This window comes from Macrobrachium nipponense, chromosome 21, assembly GCF_015104395.2.
Source record: "Macrobrachium nipponense isolate FS-2020 chromosome 21, ASM1510439v2, whole genome shotgun sequence".
Lineage (NCBI taxonomy): Eukaryota > Metazoa > Arthropoda > Malacostraca > Decapoda > Palaemonidae > Macrobrachium > Macrobrachium nipponense.
The window spans coordinates 18,458,528-18,473,758 of NC_087212.1; the positions used below are offsets into that span (position 1 = coordinate 18,458,528).

At 41.1% G+C, this 15,231-nt stretch overlaps 1 protein-coding gene across 2 annotated transcripts in view; it reads right to left on the minus strand.

Moving 5' to 3' along the window:
• The window catches only part of LOC135197818 (UBX domain-containing protein 4-like), a 186,552-nt gene that overhangs the window by 61,190 nt on the left and 110,131 nt on the right, over nucleotides 1-15,231 (minus strand). For both annotated transcript variants that reach the window (XM_064224951.1, XM_064224952.1), the window contains exon 7: nucleotides 3,283-3,431. In XM_064224951.1, the coding sequence (XP_064081021.1) occupies nucleotides 3,283-3,431 (149 nt within the window). The remainder of the gene's footprint in view (nucleotides 1-3,282; nucleotides 3,432-15,231) is intronic.

The following is a 15,231-nucleotide window of genomic DNA, read 5'->3' on the forward strand; positions in this document are numbered from 1 at the left end:
GGTGGTATCAACTCTATACGCAATTACCTTTTGATTCATCATGGGTCCCAACATTACTACTGGCTATCTATTAAAACCTTTTGCTATTGTTAATCTCTGAAATAATGGAAAAGCGTTTTCCTTCTTCAAAATGTTTCCATCGTTTCCAACTCCAAAATAAACCTTAAGTTTCGTCTATCCTCTCCTCTGCATGAAAGTGATGAGCGAAAAAAAGATTTAATCAAGCACCCTTGCTTGATTTTTTTCAAGCGTAGACATATTCTAAAACCAAGCTCACACTTGAGGCGCGAGTTTCAGTAGCAAATGCAATACGTATTTAAGTGTTAGGTTTGGAGTGAAGGCAATGTTACGTACGTAGGTTACATGTGCGGTTCGGTAGCGAATGCAATCTTTAAGCTTTGTTAAGCTTTCCGGTAAAGAAGAAGTTAGTCATAGTTTATATCAGAGAAGCCACTATGCCATATTAAGTGCGTAGTAATTAAGAAATTAAGAAGAATCTTTTATGTCGTACTGTAATACGTTAATGTTTACGTGTAAGATTTGGTAGCGAACCAGTTACATACGTAACATGTTCGGTTCGGTAGCAACGCAATCTAAGCTTTTTAAGCGTGCCGGTAAAGAAGAGGTTAGCCTTAGGTTAACTCAGAATCCGCTACGGTATACATTAATTATAGAAATTAAGTAGATTCTTTTATGTCTACTGTAAAAATACGTCATTGTTTACGTGTGAGATTTGGTAGTGAAACCACTGTCACATACGTAACGTGTGCCGTTCGGTAGCGAACGCAATCTTAATCTTTGTTAAGCTTGCTGGTAAAGAGGAAGTTAGCCTTAGCTTAATCAGAGAAGCCGCTATGGTATAGAATAATTATAGAAATTAAGACGATTCTTTTATGTCTACTGTAAAAAGATGTCAATGTTTACGTATGAGGTCTGGTAGTGACACAGTTTACATATGCAACGCATGCTCGGTAACGAACGCAATCTGTATGCTTCGTTTATAAGCGTCGTCGTAAAAAGAAAAAAAAAAAAAAAGGTTAGCTTGATATTAAACTCAAGAGATGCTGGTACGTAATGGTATAGTAATTCAAGACATTAAGAAGATTCTTTTACTTATGCGTACGTATATATGTACCATGCAGTACCATAATAATTGTCAAAGTCCAATAAGCTTGAAACCAGCCCAGATATTGGACAATTTGCCGTAAAAGACGCACCTTTTTTATAAGGACATTTATGAAACAAAATCGTTAGTATCATAACATTACATTTACTGAAAGATTTTGTATACAGTATTGCAGTCGACTCTGTAAAAGATTTACAATAAATTAATATCGAATGTAAATGTTTTTAGGCTTATAGCGAGATATGGTTTCTTTACTACTATAGTCCCGATATAAACCACTAGGGCTGCGCTATGGTTTGTTTACATCCTTAAATGCCGACTTACTGTAGGTAAATTTTTGCAAGTTTTTGATAAATATAAATTGGGTTTAATTTTAATAGTTTATTAATTTACTGTAATAATTAGACTTGCTTTTCAATGTTTTTATTATGTTAGCAACACGTTTTATGCCTACCCACTACACTACGTTCTACTTACTATTTACCTAGGTAGCCTATGGATCTTGGTCAACAATCAGTTGGACACAGGCTAGTTTTCTTTTATACTGTATATTATACATTTAAAATTATAAATATACGTTTAACATGATATTTATTTAACTTTTAACTTATTTAGTTGTAATTTACATGTAATGTACTGTATAAAAAGGCAAGGTTAGGTAATAACTGATGGTCAAGAACGGATTAATCCATTTTCAGTTATTTCTTATGGGAAAACTTGATTCATTTCTCGAAATAATCGAATTTCGACGCTCCTTCTGGAACGAATTATCGTCGAGAACCGAGGCTCTACTGTACACAGTAAGCCATAAATTTTCATTATCTCTCTTCAACTACTGAAACTACCAAACCATATAATAACCATTCATTTCTATTCTTTATTCTATCTTTACCTCATGTTTTTTTTATTAAATGTATTGCATGAATAAGTTTTTCAATTTACAGCATCCTTTTACCAATAGAATACATAAAGCACAAGGGGTAGATGCTGACCAATAGGAGAGCAGGATCTTATGGGGTGACTAGCATCAGGAACCAATGGGAGAGCGGGAGGATGGTGGCGAGTTTACTCAGTTGGCGGCGAGCGAGTTTTAAAATTGTTCTCGGTGGGCCGGGCGAATCTCGGGACTTTACAGCAACAACCTTTCGTAACTTGAGCAATTTTCGTATGTAGAGACATTAAATTTTTTGTATTTGCTTTCGTATCTAGAGTTTTTCATAAGTTGAGCCTTTCGTATGTCGAGGTACCACTGTATAGTTAATCATGCATCGGCAACAGGGATTAAACTCCAGCAAACTTCCATTAAACTCGCCCATAAATAAAATCGGAGAGAAAAATATTTTAAACTAGTGTTTTCACGCAGATAAAAGATAGATATGTAAATCTCATGTGATGAAAATAAGAGAAAAACAAAACCTACTATTCAAGTCATATTTTGGCTTAAAAACACTTTGCATAACAAAATATAACCTTACCTTACATAAATATAGTATCTGGAGATTCATTTACACTAAATAGAAGGAAGAAAATTGCTCTGAATTGTCTTAAATACAGTGAAATAAACTTACCTCATAATTGGCCTCAGCTGGTTTCTAAACCAAAACTTAGATCACTATCTCTGAATTTTATAACACAATACTATAATGATATGAGAACACATACAATATTGGATACACTGAAGTAAAGCATAACTTTTTAAAAGAGCCATGGAAAAGATATTTGTTATGTTTTGAATATTATATATTTGGCACTAAATCCGGAGGCAAAAACCCTCAAATTGATATTAGCATTTTGCACCAATATATCCAGAAGTACGATGTACCACAGTCCGTTATCTCAGTGCACTATGTAGTACATACAAAAAAAAATGAAAAAGAAGTATCAACTTGAAGATCAGTCAAGAGTGCAGCAAGATGTCTTAACTAGACTGAGCCATAGAAAGTGCATAGACAGGTGGTGAGTGGGCTCCCTTCACTCAACCATCTACCACCTGTTGACTACCTTGTTACCAAGTGTCGTCAACCAATTCCAGCTTGCAATGAGGAATACCTCCTACATAAAAGGCAATATTTTTATCATATAGAAATAAGTCAAATTCCCTCCAAGAACAAAATTATGACTAAATATACAAAACACATATGAAGAGTTTAACTTACCTAATTCTTTCCCGAGCTGCTCGATCGTCATCTTTCTCTTTTTTCCTTTCTCGCACTAAGCTCTGAATCTCCTCTTCTTGCATCTGTCTCTTTCTCTTGGCAATTTCTAGACCCATTTTTCGTCTGTCTATTTCTTTTTTCTTATCATCCTAAAAACAAATGTGTAAACATATGAATCTAAAAAGTACAGAAAATCAAATGTCATGTATTATGATAACTCACATCAGTCAGGAGTATCCCCCCCTTTTTAGTATCATGCATAACTGACATTTTATTTCTTCTGCTTCCTTGACAATTATTTAAGGATATAAGCCATTTACCATTGATAATATGTATCTAGAAATAAATTCAAGTATATGCTAAAAAGTAAGTGGTATAGTTAGGTATAGTTAGGTGTACTACTTATTTTTAATTTTATTTTTGATAGCACAGTCATTGTCTCATCCTCAAGAAGTTACCCTTCCATGGTCTATCAAGAGCTCCATGGTGACCTGTCTGATATCAGAGAATTCTCTTTTAGCTGGTCTTATGCCCAGGTATTGTGTCGTAATGATAAAAATTATTACACTGATAGAGAATAAATCAACTCAGGATTAGAGAGCACTTTTTCTTATCCTAACAGAATGCCAAAACCCAGTTTATCTATGTCAAAACCCACAAGAAGTGGCTATGCGCCATCATGTGTTTACATACGACCGAACATGGACAATAAAATCATTCCTTTTCTGGTCAGTAAACAAATCAAAGCTCATCAAGTTTGTTCTTTGCTTATAAGTTTGCTAAGTGCATATTTTCAAGTTCCAGTTAAAATTTTTTTGCTTAGATTGTAGAACAATGATTTTATCTTGCGTGAAACGCTGCAAATTGGCTTTTTTCATTTAAGATTTATGATCGTTGGGCTAGCTCTAAGATTTTCATTCTTATTAATTTCATTACCGAGGTTCATGGCAATGTAAGTTGAAAACTAAGTGCATCATTTTGAGTTCCAGTTAAACATTTTTCAATTTAAACTGTGGAACATTGATTTTATTGTGCGTGAAAAGCCCTAAACCGGAATTTTGTAGCCAGCACATGTTGGTGCTTATGGGTTAGGATTGTTAGCTCTGAAAATGTCATTCTTTGTTCATTGATTTCATTACATACCGAAGTTCATGGAAACATCTAAGTTGATAACTATGCGCATAATGTTAAGTTCCAGTTAAAATTTTGTTAGTTTAAACCGTAAAACAATGATTCTATCATGCATGAAAAGCCGTAAAGCAGCTTTTTTGCCAGCACACATTAGCGCTTCTTATATTTTACGATCGTTAAGCTATTTGTAGAAGCAAAAATGTTATGAAGAATTCCTCACTATTTGGAAGTTTTATCTCATGAAACATTCTACAATTATTATTATTATTGTTATTAATATATGATAATCCTTTCAGATAACGATGTTGACAATAGCCTAGTAGGCTACAATATGCATCGATTCAGTGAGAATATGTTAGATAAACTGTAGTTGAAATTGTCTGTAGCCTATAACCTAGGACTGTTTATCCTTAAGGGTGAACAAAAATAACCTGGACTAGGTAGTAACCAGACTTAAGGTGAGATTTAAAGACATCCAGTTAGGCTTCGGGCCTAGGCAGTAACCTAATTTTACATCAAAGACCTTAGGATTAGGTATAAGTCTACAGACAATTTTCCTTTTATATTAGGGTGGTCATTTCTAAGTTTCCAAAGAGTATGTATGTATGTGTGTGTGTGTGTGTGTGTGTGTGTGTGTGTGTGTGTGTGTATATATATATATAGATATATATATATATATATATATATATATATATATATATATATATATATATATATATATATATATATATATATATATATATATATATATATATATATGTATGTGTATATATATATATATATATATATATATATATATAGGTAGTGTTCGAGTTACGATAATCCGTTTTATGATAATACGATGTTACGATGGGGTTAGCGATTAATACTGGAAAAAAAAAAATTGAAAATACGTATTTTTAAATTTCGCGCACAGCGAGTGCTGGCAGCAGCATACTACGCTGTACAATATGTTGGCCCGAGAGCGAGAGGCTGGTGTAGGTACAGCGGCATCCAACGAGTTCGACCTCACTTGCTCTCGCTCTGAACCAAGTAAGACTGGGTCAGTGTTTGTTTGTGTTTTTTTGTGAGTTTTTCAAGTACCGTAAAAGGGATTTTGACGTAAGGAAAAATCTATTTCTGGGCGATTGGCTCGTGTCGCCAGCGAAATATCCTTTAATCTATTATTTCTAGGGTAAATGTACTAACACATACCAGAGAATAAATAAAATAAAGAAAAAGGTCAGTATAACTGACTCGCTCACCCTCCAGGAGGGTGTCAGTATGAACACTAGGCGAGTGAGACCACTACCACGAGCCAAATGCCAATAGAAATCTCCCACTACAAAATCCCTCCAAGAGGGGAGCCGACCCACAGAGTGAGCAGCTCGTACTACTACTACTCCATCCCATGCTGCCGACTGCTGCGCCTCTGGTGGCCATCCTGAAGTTAGCAGACAATCTTGGGCGAAGGGATGGGTAGGGTGGGATTTCGCTGGCGACACGAGCCAATCGCCCAGAAATAGATTTTTCCTTACGTCAAAATCCCTTTTCTGGGCTCAGCTCGTGTCGCTGCGCGAAATCGTACCAGAGAAATAGCACAAGATTGTAAACAAAAGTAATAAAATGAGAATAAAAATAAAATAAATCAGAATAGGTCTCAAATAAAAGATAAAATATATATGAGTAGACTATAATTGCTAAAAGATACATATACACAGGGGTATAAAAATAGAAATATGCTTAAATTACCCTTAAATCTAATCATGTTTGCTAACATAAGGTAATTACATATGTACAGGTAAAATTATTTACATGTATCAATGTTATCTGTGTAACAGCATGTATCAAAAGTATAATAGCAATTAATAAAAACAATCAACAATAATAATATATAAAGGAATGTATATGACTTAATATACAAAACCCGTAATCATTATAATATGATGTATCCCCTAGCATAAAAATAAGGGGAAAACATCCATGAGATGAATGTTTATAATCATTTGTGAGTGTCCCCTAACCAGACAATAAGGGGCACCCACTACACTATCACAAAAGCAGCTAAGACACAAGGTGAATGCAAATGAACCAGGTAGGAATAGACGAACTTTTGGGTGAGGCAGGTAGAAAGGAGGACTGAATCTTCTACTACAAACTAGCTAGAGTCAGGGGAAACTATGTTACCCGCTGCTACTGCTGGGAATTTCAGAGCTTCCAAGGACTTAAGGTAGTGACGTTTGAACACTGTCGGCGATTTCCATCCAGTATACTTTTTCAACTCATCGAAGTTCATATGTTGGAAATAATTAATTGAGGTGGCTACTGCCCTGACATCATGTGCTTTCGGGAAAGAGTCAGGATTGGCTTGCTTAATAAAGTACAGGATTTGTTGCCTGATGCCTTTAATGGATAAAGTTCCACCTTTTTCCCTCCTAAAGAGGGGACCCGACGAAGATGAGGAGGTCCTAGACAGAAAGGCTCGTAAGGTTGTAACTGGGCAAAGAGATACATCTTGTGGAAGGGGTAGTACCTTCCAAGGTTCCCACCTCATCAAAGGATCTTCATTCTTTGCTAAAAAGCTACGTTCCGGAGAAAGTAGGACTTCTCCTGTGGGAAGGAACTGAATATGATCCGGGTCTCTGGATAGAGCCGACAGTTCTGAAATTCTTGCTCCTGAAGCTAAGCTTAATAAGAATAGGGTTTTTCTTAAGAGCATTATAAACGAGCATGTGTCATTATCGGTTTCGGAAGCCAGTTTTTAGGACATCGTTTAAGAACCATGAAACTGACGTAGGCCTTACAGAAGGCCTAAGCCTAGCACATGCCTTAGGAATAGACGAGAAGTAGGAATCCGTCAAGTCTATGTTAAATCCAAATTGAAATATCTTTTTCAAAGCTGACTTGTTTGTCGTAATCGTGCTAGCTGCTAAACCTTTTTCAAATAAGGATCTGAAAAAGGATATAGCTGAATTAACTGTCATGATTCTAATATCCGAATCTCTCAGGAAGGTTGCTAACTTTTTGACAGCAGCATCATACTGCCTCAAAGTCGAATCCCTTTTATCGGATTCCAAGAATAGAATATTCTGAGGGTCAATATTCGCATCTCTTTTTGCCGCAAACTTCATGAAATCCATAAAGTTAGGGTTTTGAGAATCCCTGAGGAAGCGAACACAGTCTTCATTTGCACTGACTGGGAGAGCTTGGGACTGGGATCTGAAGAGGACGAAGGCCCAGCTCCAAAATTAGAGGATACCAGTTGCTCTTCGGCCAGTCTGGGGCTACTAGAGCCACTTGAACCCTTGAATGTCCTGAGTTTGTTCAATACTTTCATGAGGAGATTCACTGGAGGGAAGACGTAAATCTTCTCCCAGTTGTTCCAGTCTAGAGCCAGGGCGTCCGTGGCATAGGCCAGAGGGTCCAGGTTGGGGGCTACATAACACGGTAGTTTGTGGTTCGCTTGTGATGCGAAGAGGTCCACCTGTAGCCCTGGGACTCTTTGAAGGATCCATTGGAACGAACTGTTGTCCAGTGACCATTCCGACTCTAGGGGTACTGATCGGGATAGGGCGTCTGCTATGACGTTTCTTACTCCAGCTATGTGAGTGGAGGAAAGATGCCAACTGAACTTGTCTGCCAGGGAGAAGATGGCTATCATGACGTGATTTAGATGACGTGACTTGGAGCCTCCTCTGTTTATACAATGTACTACCACTGCGCTGTCCAGGACTAGCTTTATGTGGAGTACTTGGGTGGGCGTAACCTTTTTAGAGTCAAGAACACTGCCATTGCCTCCAGTACGTTTATATGGAACTGACGGAACTGAGGTGACCAAGTCCCTTGAACCTTTTTGACCTGGGAATACCCTCCCCAGCCGCTTAAGGACGCGTCTGTGTGGATGGTGACCCCTGGTGGAGGGAACTGAAGGGGTACTGACATTGATAAATTCTTGACTCTCGCCCATGGCCGAAGTCGATTCTTTAGAATCAGAGGCACTGAGGATAGTTTGTCCCTGGACCTGACGGTTGCTCGCGAGCGCCAGATTCTGGTTAGGTCTTTCAGTTTGGCTTTCATTAAGACGTTTGTCACTGATGCAAACTGGAGAGAACCCAGGATCCTTTCCTGGGCTCTCCTTGACGCTAGTTTGTGACTTAGAAATTGCTTGACTGACTTTGCTATTTCTTTCCTTTTGGTTGATGGAATCGACAGAGTGTGGGATGCTAGATTCCATTGAATGCCCAGCCACTGAAAGTTTGACTCTGGAGTGAGTCTTGATTTGGTCCTGTTTATTTTGAAGCCTAGATATTCCAGGAACTGAATCACTTTCAGAGTAGCTCTGTTGCATTCCTCGACTGTTGGGGCCCAGATCAACCAATCGTCGAGATACGCTACTACCATGATCCCTTGCGATCTGAGTTGTTGCACTACCACTTCCGCTAGCTTCGTGAACACTCTGGGTGGCCACGTTGAGTCCGAATGGAACTACCTTGAAGGAGAATGTCTGGTCTCCTATCTTGAAACCCGAACGGACGGAAAGTGTCTTGCAATAGGGATATGATAGTAAGCGTCTGTAAGATCGATAGAGGTGGTGACGGCCCCACGGGGAAGTAGGGTCCGCACCTGTGAGATCGTGAGCATCTTGAACTTGTCGCAGCGGATGGCTAAGTTTAAGCGGGACAAGTCTAAGATTACCCTTCTTTTTTGTGAGCCTTTCTTTGGCACGCTGAACAAGCGACCTTGAAATTTTAATCTCTTGACTCTCGCTATAGCTCCTTTTTGAAGGAGATCGTCTGCGTACTCTGTCAATTCCTTGGAAGGAAGTTGACGGAAAGGTCTGGATGGAGGTGGGTTCGTCAACCAGCTCCAACCCAGACCTTTTGACACTATGCTCTGAGCCCATTGGCTGAAGTTCCACCGGTGGCGAAAGTGAAACAGCCTCCCTCCTACCTGAAGTTCTTCATTGGTTCTGGTAACCGCCTCGGCCTCCTCTGAAGTGCTTTCCCCTGTTAAAGGGGCCTCCCGATCCTCTCCCACGAAAGGAACGCTTACCTCTACCTCCCTTACCCGAGCGGTCATACTTCTGAGAAGCTTGACTCTCGAAGGCTTGATTGTAAGCTGGAGAGATGGCGTAAGAGGTGGAGGGCTGAGGCTGAGGGGATATCACATAAATTGGCTGTGATTGACCTTTAGAAGTGGAGGGTTGGGCTGTCTGCACTAACGGTACTGTTGGAACTTGTTGAGGAAAGCGTAGTTGCTTCTTCTGGTAAGGTGGAAACGCCTGGGTTTCTTTTGTCCCTTACCTTTAGGAGTCAGGTCTTGCCTCCTCTTAGCCGAAAGGCCCCAACGATCCTTAAGGCTCTGGTTTAACCTGGTAGCCTCTGACTGGACCTCCTTAACCATAGCTTCTGGGAAGAGATCTGCTCCCCAGATGCTAGACGAGAGTAACCTATTCGGTTCATGCCGAATGGTTGCCTCTTGTAGGACATGCTTCCTACAATTCGTCCGAGCAGTGGCAAACTCAAACATATCTGACTGTACCGTTTGAGTCAGGGCTTTGGTCATGAGCTTAAAAATCGGTTCTGATCCATAAGCCATGGTAGCTACCTCAGACATAGCCATAGAATTGATGGATCTGGCTAGACGCGATTTTGCATCAAACTCAGCCTGAATAAGGCTATCTGGGAGCCTGGTAGCTTTTCACCAAACTGCTCCATAGCACAGTCCGGTTTGAGTTTGCCAGCTGAGAATGTATTCGGCAAGTCTTCCCACAATTCTCCAACTGAGGGGAGCAACGGAGAAGTGGGGTCCGCTTCCTTCAACTGCGGTATAGGTTCCCCCTTCTGGGCCGCTGGGATGGTCGACCTCGCGATCTTGGTTAGGAACGGGAGCGGGGTACTCTCATCCATTGTAAAAATGGTAAAGGGACTCTTAAATGGTTGTATCTTGGTGTTAGAACAATCCATGTCCTCTAAACACCTGAGCCATTCTCTCTGAGCCTGGGGTCTCGTGAGTAGAGGACTGTCTCCTTAGGTACCTTATCGTCCCGCACCATAGCCGACGGCGTAAGCCTTGCGTAGCCTATGAACGGAGGCTGGAGGTCTTCCGGGAAGAACTCGAAGTCCTCTATTCTTCGAGTCCCAAATTCCGGTATAGAGATGAGACCGTCCTGGAAGGGGGCGTATGACGCTACTCTCCACGGATTGTTCATAGAGAACTGAGGTAGTGAGTCATACGGAGGAAGTTGGGATCCACTCGTGTTGGACAGTGGAGGAGAGGCTAGAGGAGCTTCTCTCAGCCCGGCTATAATGGAGTCCTGGGAAGTAATCCTGTCCGACAGACGAGAGATCATTTGCTCCATGCTACTCTTTAAGGACCCAACCAGGTCACCCACCTGTTGCAACAGGCCAGCATTGGAGTCCAAAGCCGGAGCTGCTGCGGAGGTGGAGGGGAGGCTCTGAATCGGAACCAAAGGTAGCGGAACTGGTGATTCTGCCGGAGTGCGAGATCTCTCTCTGGAGGATTTACTCCTCGAGGACTTAGAGCCGGAGCTAGAAGCTTTAGACCTGGATGCTCCGGGATTCCCAGCCGGAGACTTACGGGAGGAGGATGAAGCCGAAGTCGTCTTCTTAGACGACGACAACGTCTTAGTCAAAGTCATCACCTTAGACTTGACCTTAGGTCTAACCGAAGCACCAGGAGGAGAATATATTTCGTCACCGTAAAGCCTTGGAAGGATGGAGAGGTTGCAGGAGTAGAAGAAACAGTTGTTACGCCCAAGGGTGACCCTTGGGTGTCCACCGTACCTACCTCGACCAACAGGTCGTCTATACCTACCATAGGTTCAACATTAATATCTAGGGTCGCGACATCCGTAGAGATATCCTGGTCTGATCAGTTAATGAGGTGGCCAGCTGTTGTTGGATGAAGGCGATAGTCGGATCCGCTTCTACGGGGTCGACGTATCCTGTCGCCTTGCCTCCGGGGAAGATTAGTAATGCCAACCGCTTCTCTAGGATGTAGGGCTGTCCCTTGGCGGCGTTTTTCCCAAAACCGCCGACCCAGGCCCGTAGGGTAGCCAGTGCGGTATCTCTTACCGCCGGAGCCTGGAAGAGAGGGCGTAGTTTAGATTTAAGAATCACTTAAAACTAAAACTTAAAGTATAACTTAAATTAATTGCCTTAAGTTAATATGATGAAAACTTAAGCGCTAAAAAAGAAGCGGAGCAGCTACTGGAGATGTAAAACTTACCCTTCCAAAAGCTGGCTCACCAGATCGTAACATATGGTACACGTCTCATGGTACCAGACCTGGATGTCCCCGAGCGGAGTCGCGCATGGAGCATGGGGACCGGCAAACTTCGTGTCCACAAGGGTCCTGAAGTGTGGCGGAACATCCCGGATGCTCACAGTTGGTGGCCTGTAAGTGGGGAGACACATGAGTATCTTAAAAAACATCACTTACAGTCTAAAGGACAGAAGAGCTCCGATGCATGCCGGAGCTCGGAAAAAATTTGGGCATAACCCCTCCCTGCATCGCCTGAATAGGCTATAATCCCGGAGAGATCCGGTAAGATATGTAAGGGAGGGGGATGGTTAATGGTTCTTAAGCAAGATAAACTTAAAAGATAACTTAAACCTAACACACAAGCAAACCGGACTAAGTCCAGTGCGTAGCGGAGTGTGTAGTAACTCAGCAAAACGGTAAGGTTAGTAGAGACCCCACTGTATGCTCCGGTCCACCCTACTGGGTGGACTAACAACTTTCCGCTGGATACCAGGACTCCGATCAGGAAGGAGTCCTAGTAAGATGGGAAAGAGCGAGAAGACATACAGGCTCAAGCTAGCCCGGAGCGACAAGGTAGCGCGGAGGGTGGGCAAGGCCAGTACCCCCCACTCCGTACCAACCGGCCGGACCGAGAAGCCGGAGAGGTCGAGACCAGTCTGGGTCTGTCCCGACTCCCTAGCCCCTCCGCCTGAGGGGAGAGAGGAGGCAGGCTCGGGTATGAGGAGCGAGCATGGGCAGACCGACCCGCCCCGCCCCCGCCCGACTCTATGGAAGAGCGGGAGGGGGGGGAAGAATGACTGGACAGGCGTCTGGCTGGCCCGTGATTCACGAAGTGACCACGAGGCGGTAAGACCAAAAACGACAACTAAGCCTAGGACAACCACTGATCAGGGAAATGCTATCGGGAAGCATACTGAACTGAAAAGCGGAGGCAAATAAGCCCACTGGGCCGAACCAACTAATCAGAGAGATGCAACCGAACTGATGAGCGGTAGTATAGGCTCAAAGAGCCAGGACCTAGGCTAAGCCAGACGCCTAACTAACCTAACAATAATAAAATACACAGTTATATAAATAAATAAATGAAAGAAAGAAAACAATATAGCAGGAGAAAAAATCCAGGAGTGTACGACTAACCCGAAGGCAAGTCTACCACTCAAAGCTAGTCAGAGGCCGATACTAAGAACCTGGACTAGGGTCTGGATAGAAGAAGCCTACGTAAGGTAAATACATGCATGCATGACAAACCTGAGTAGACCGTACCCTAAGTAAAGCGGATAATCATAAAGAGCGAAGATAAATAAGGGGATGTTCTAGGTATGGGAGACCAAGAACGAACCCATCACGAGGCAGAACCATGCTGCCATGCTTCCGACCCCGAGATCGTATTTATACCTAAAAAACGGCAAATACTGTCTCAGGGCCGGAAAAAACCAACTAACCGTAAATACTGAGTACTTAACTTAGCTGCTGCGATAGCTGCACGCTCCATAATAGAAAATCCAATGAAAGGGCACAAAAAACACAGAGAGGAAAAATATCACAACCGACTCGTGGGTGCTAACTTGAAAGGATGGCCACCAGAGGCGCAGCAGTCGGCAGCATGGGATGGAGTAGTAGTAGTACGAGCTGCTCACTCTGTGGGTCGGCTCCCCTCTTGGAGGGATTTTGTAGTGGGAGATTTCTATTGGCATTTGGCTCGTGGTAGTGGTCTCACTCGCCTAGTGTTCATACCGACACCCTCCTGGAGGGTGAGCGAGTCAGTTATACTGACCTTTTTCTTTATTTTATTTATTCTCTGGTATGTGTTAGTACATTTACCCTAGAAATAATAGATTAAAGGATATTTCGCGCAGCGACACGAGCTGAGCCCAGAAATTAAAACATAAAAACTATGTCGGCCAAACAACCAAATAGGTCTCCTGCTGGTAGTGCAAAAAAGAAGAGGCAATCCATCACTTTGGAGCAGAAACTGAAGATTATAAACCAGGGTGAAGCGGGAAAGGCAGTCATGGTTATCGCACGTGACGAACGTTTATCGCAATCAACGGTATCCACCATCCCCAAGGACAAGAAACGTAATGGATGCTGTAAAGGCATCTGCTTCAGTTCATTCAACGGCTATATCAAAGAAGAGGATAGGGCCTTTGGAAGAAATGGAGCAGTTACTGGTCAGGTGGATGGAGGACCAAATACAAAAGCATATGCCACTCACCCTCTTAACCATTCAGACAAAGGCACGCATGCTTTTTGAAGAACTGAAGAAGAATTATGATGATAACCACAACAAAAGTTTTGCAGCAAGTGCTGGATGGTTTTGTCATTTCAAGCACCGCCATAAGAAAATTAACGGTGAAACAGCAAGCGCTGATGCCGACGGAGCCGCTAAGTTTAACCCTTTAACGCCGATTGGACGTATTAAACGTCAACGAAAATTGTCTGTCGGGTGCCGAACTGACGTATGGTACGTCGACGAAAAAGTTTTTTTAAAAATTCTAGTAATCTTCAATCATTTACCTTTATTTTGCAACAAATTGGAAGTCTCTAGCACAATATTTCAATTTATGGTGAATTTATGAAAAAAAAAAATTTCCTTACGCCCACGCAGTAACTTCCGAAAAAAATCAGAAATTTTTTCATCCGGCTGTCGTAATGTTTGCACCATTTTAAATTAGCTGTTACATAAAGTTTTATATATAAAAATGAGTGCAATTTCATGTAGAATACAACAAAAAACAACGCATGGTTGTAGCTTTTATCAGTTTTGAAATATTTTCATATAAATAACGATAAGTGCAAAAAATTTCAACTTTCGGTCAACTTTGACTAGACCGAAATGGTCAAAAAACACAATTGTAAGCTAAAACTATTACATTCTAGTAATATTCAATCATTTACCTTAATTTTGCAACAAATTGGAAGTCTCTAGCACGATATTTCGATTTATGGTGAATTTATGAAATAAACTTTTTCCTTACGTCCGCACGATAACTCTTCCGAAAAAATCATAAATTTTTTCGTCCGATTGTCGTAATGTTTGCACCATTTTAAATTAGCCGTTACATAAGGTTTTATAAATGAAAATGTGCGCAATTTCATGTAGAATACAACTAAAAAAGATCCATGGTTGTAGCTATCATCAGTTTTGAAATATTTTCATATAAATAACGATAAATAGAAAAAAATTTGTCCTTCGGTCAACTTTAACTTGACCAAAATGGTCAAAACTGCAATGGTAAGCTAAAACACTTAGTCTAGTAATATTCAATCAATTACCTTCATTTTGCAACAAACGGGAAGTCTCTAGCACAATATTTCGATTTATGGTGAATTTTTGAAGACAGCTTTTTTTTATGTCCACGAGTTACAAATTCATGCATAATTTTGTGATAATATTTTCTCTGTGTTGCCTTGATTGTTTTACAATGTGTTATATACCATAATGATCACAATTTAGTGCACAATACAATGAAAAAAAATTGACACAGTAGCATTAACCGTTTTGCTCACAGCGCGATTTGTATACAATTATATATGAAAATTTTTTTTGCA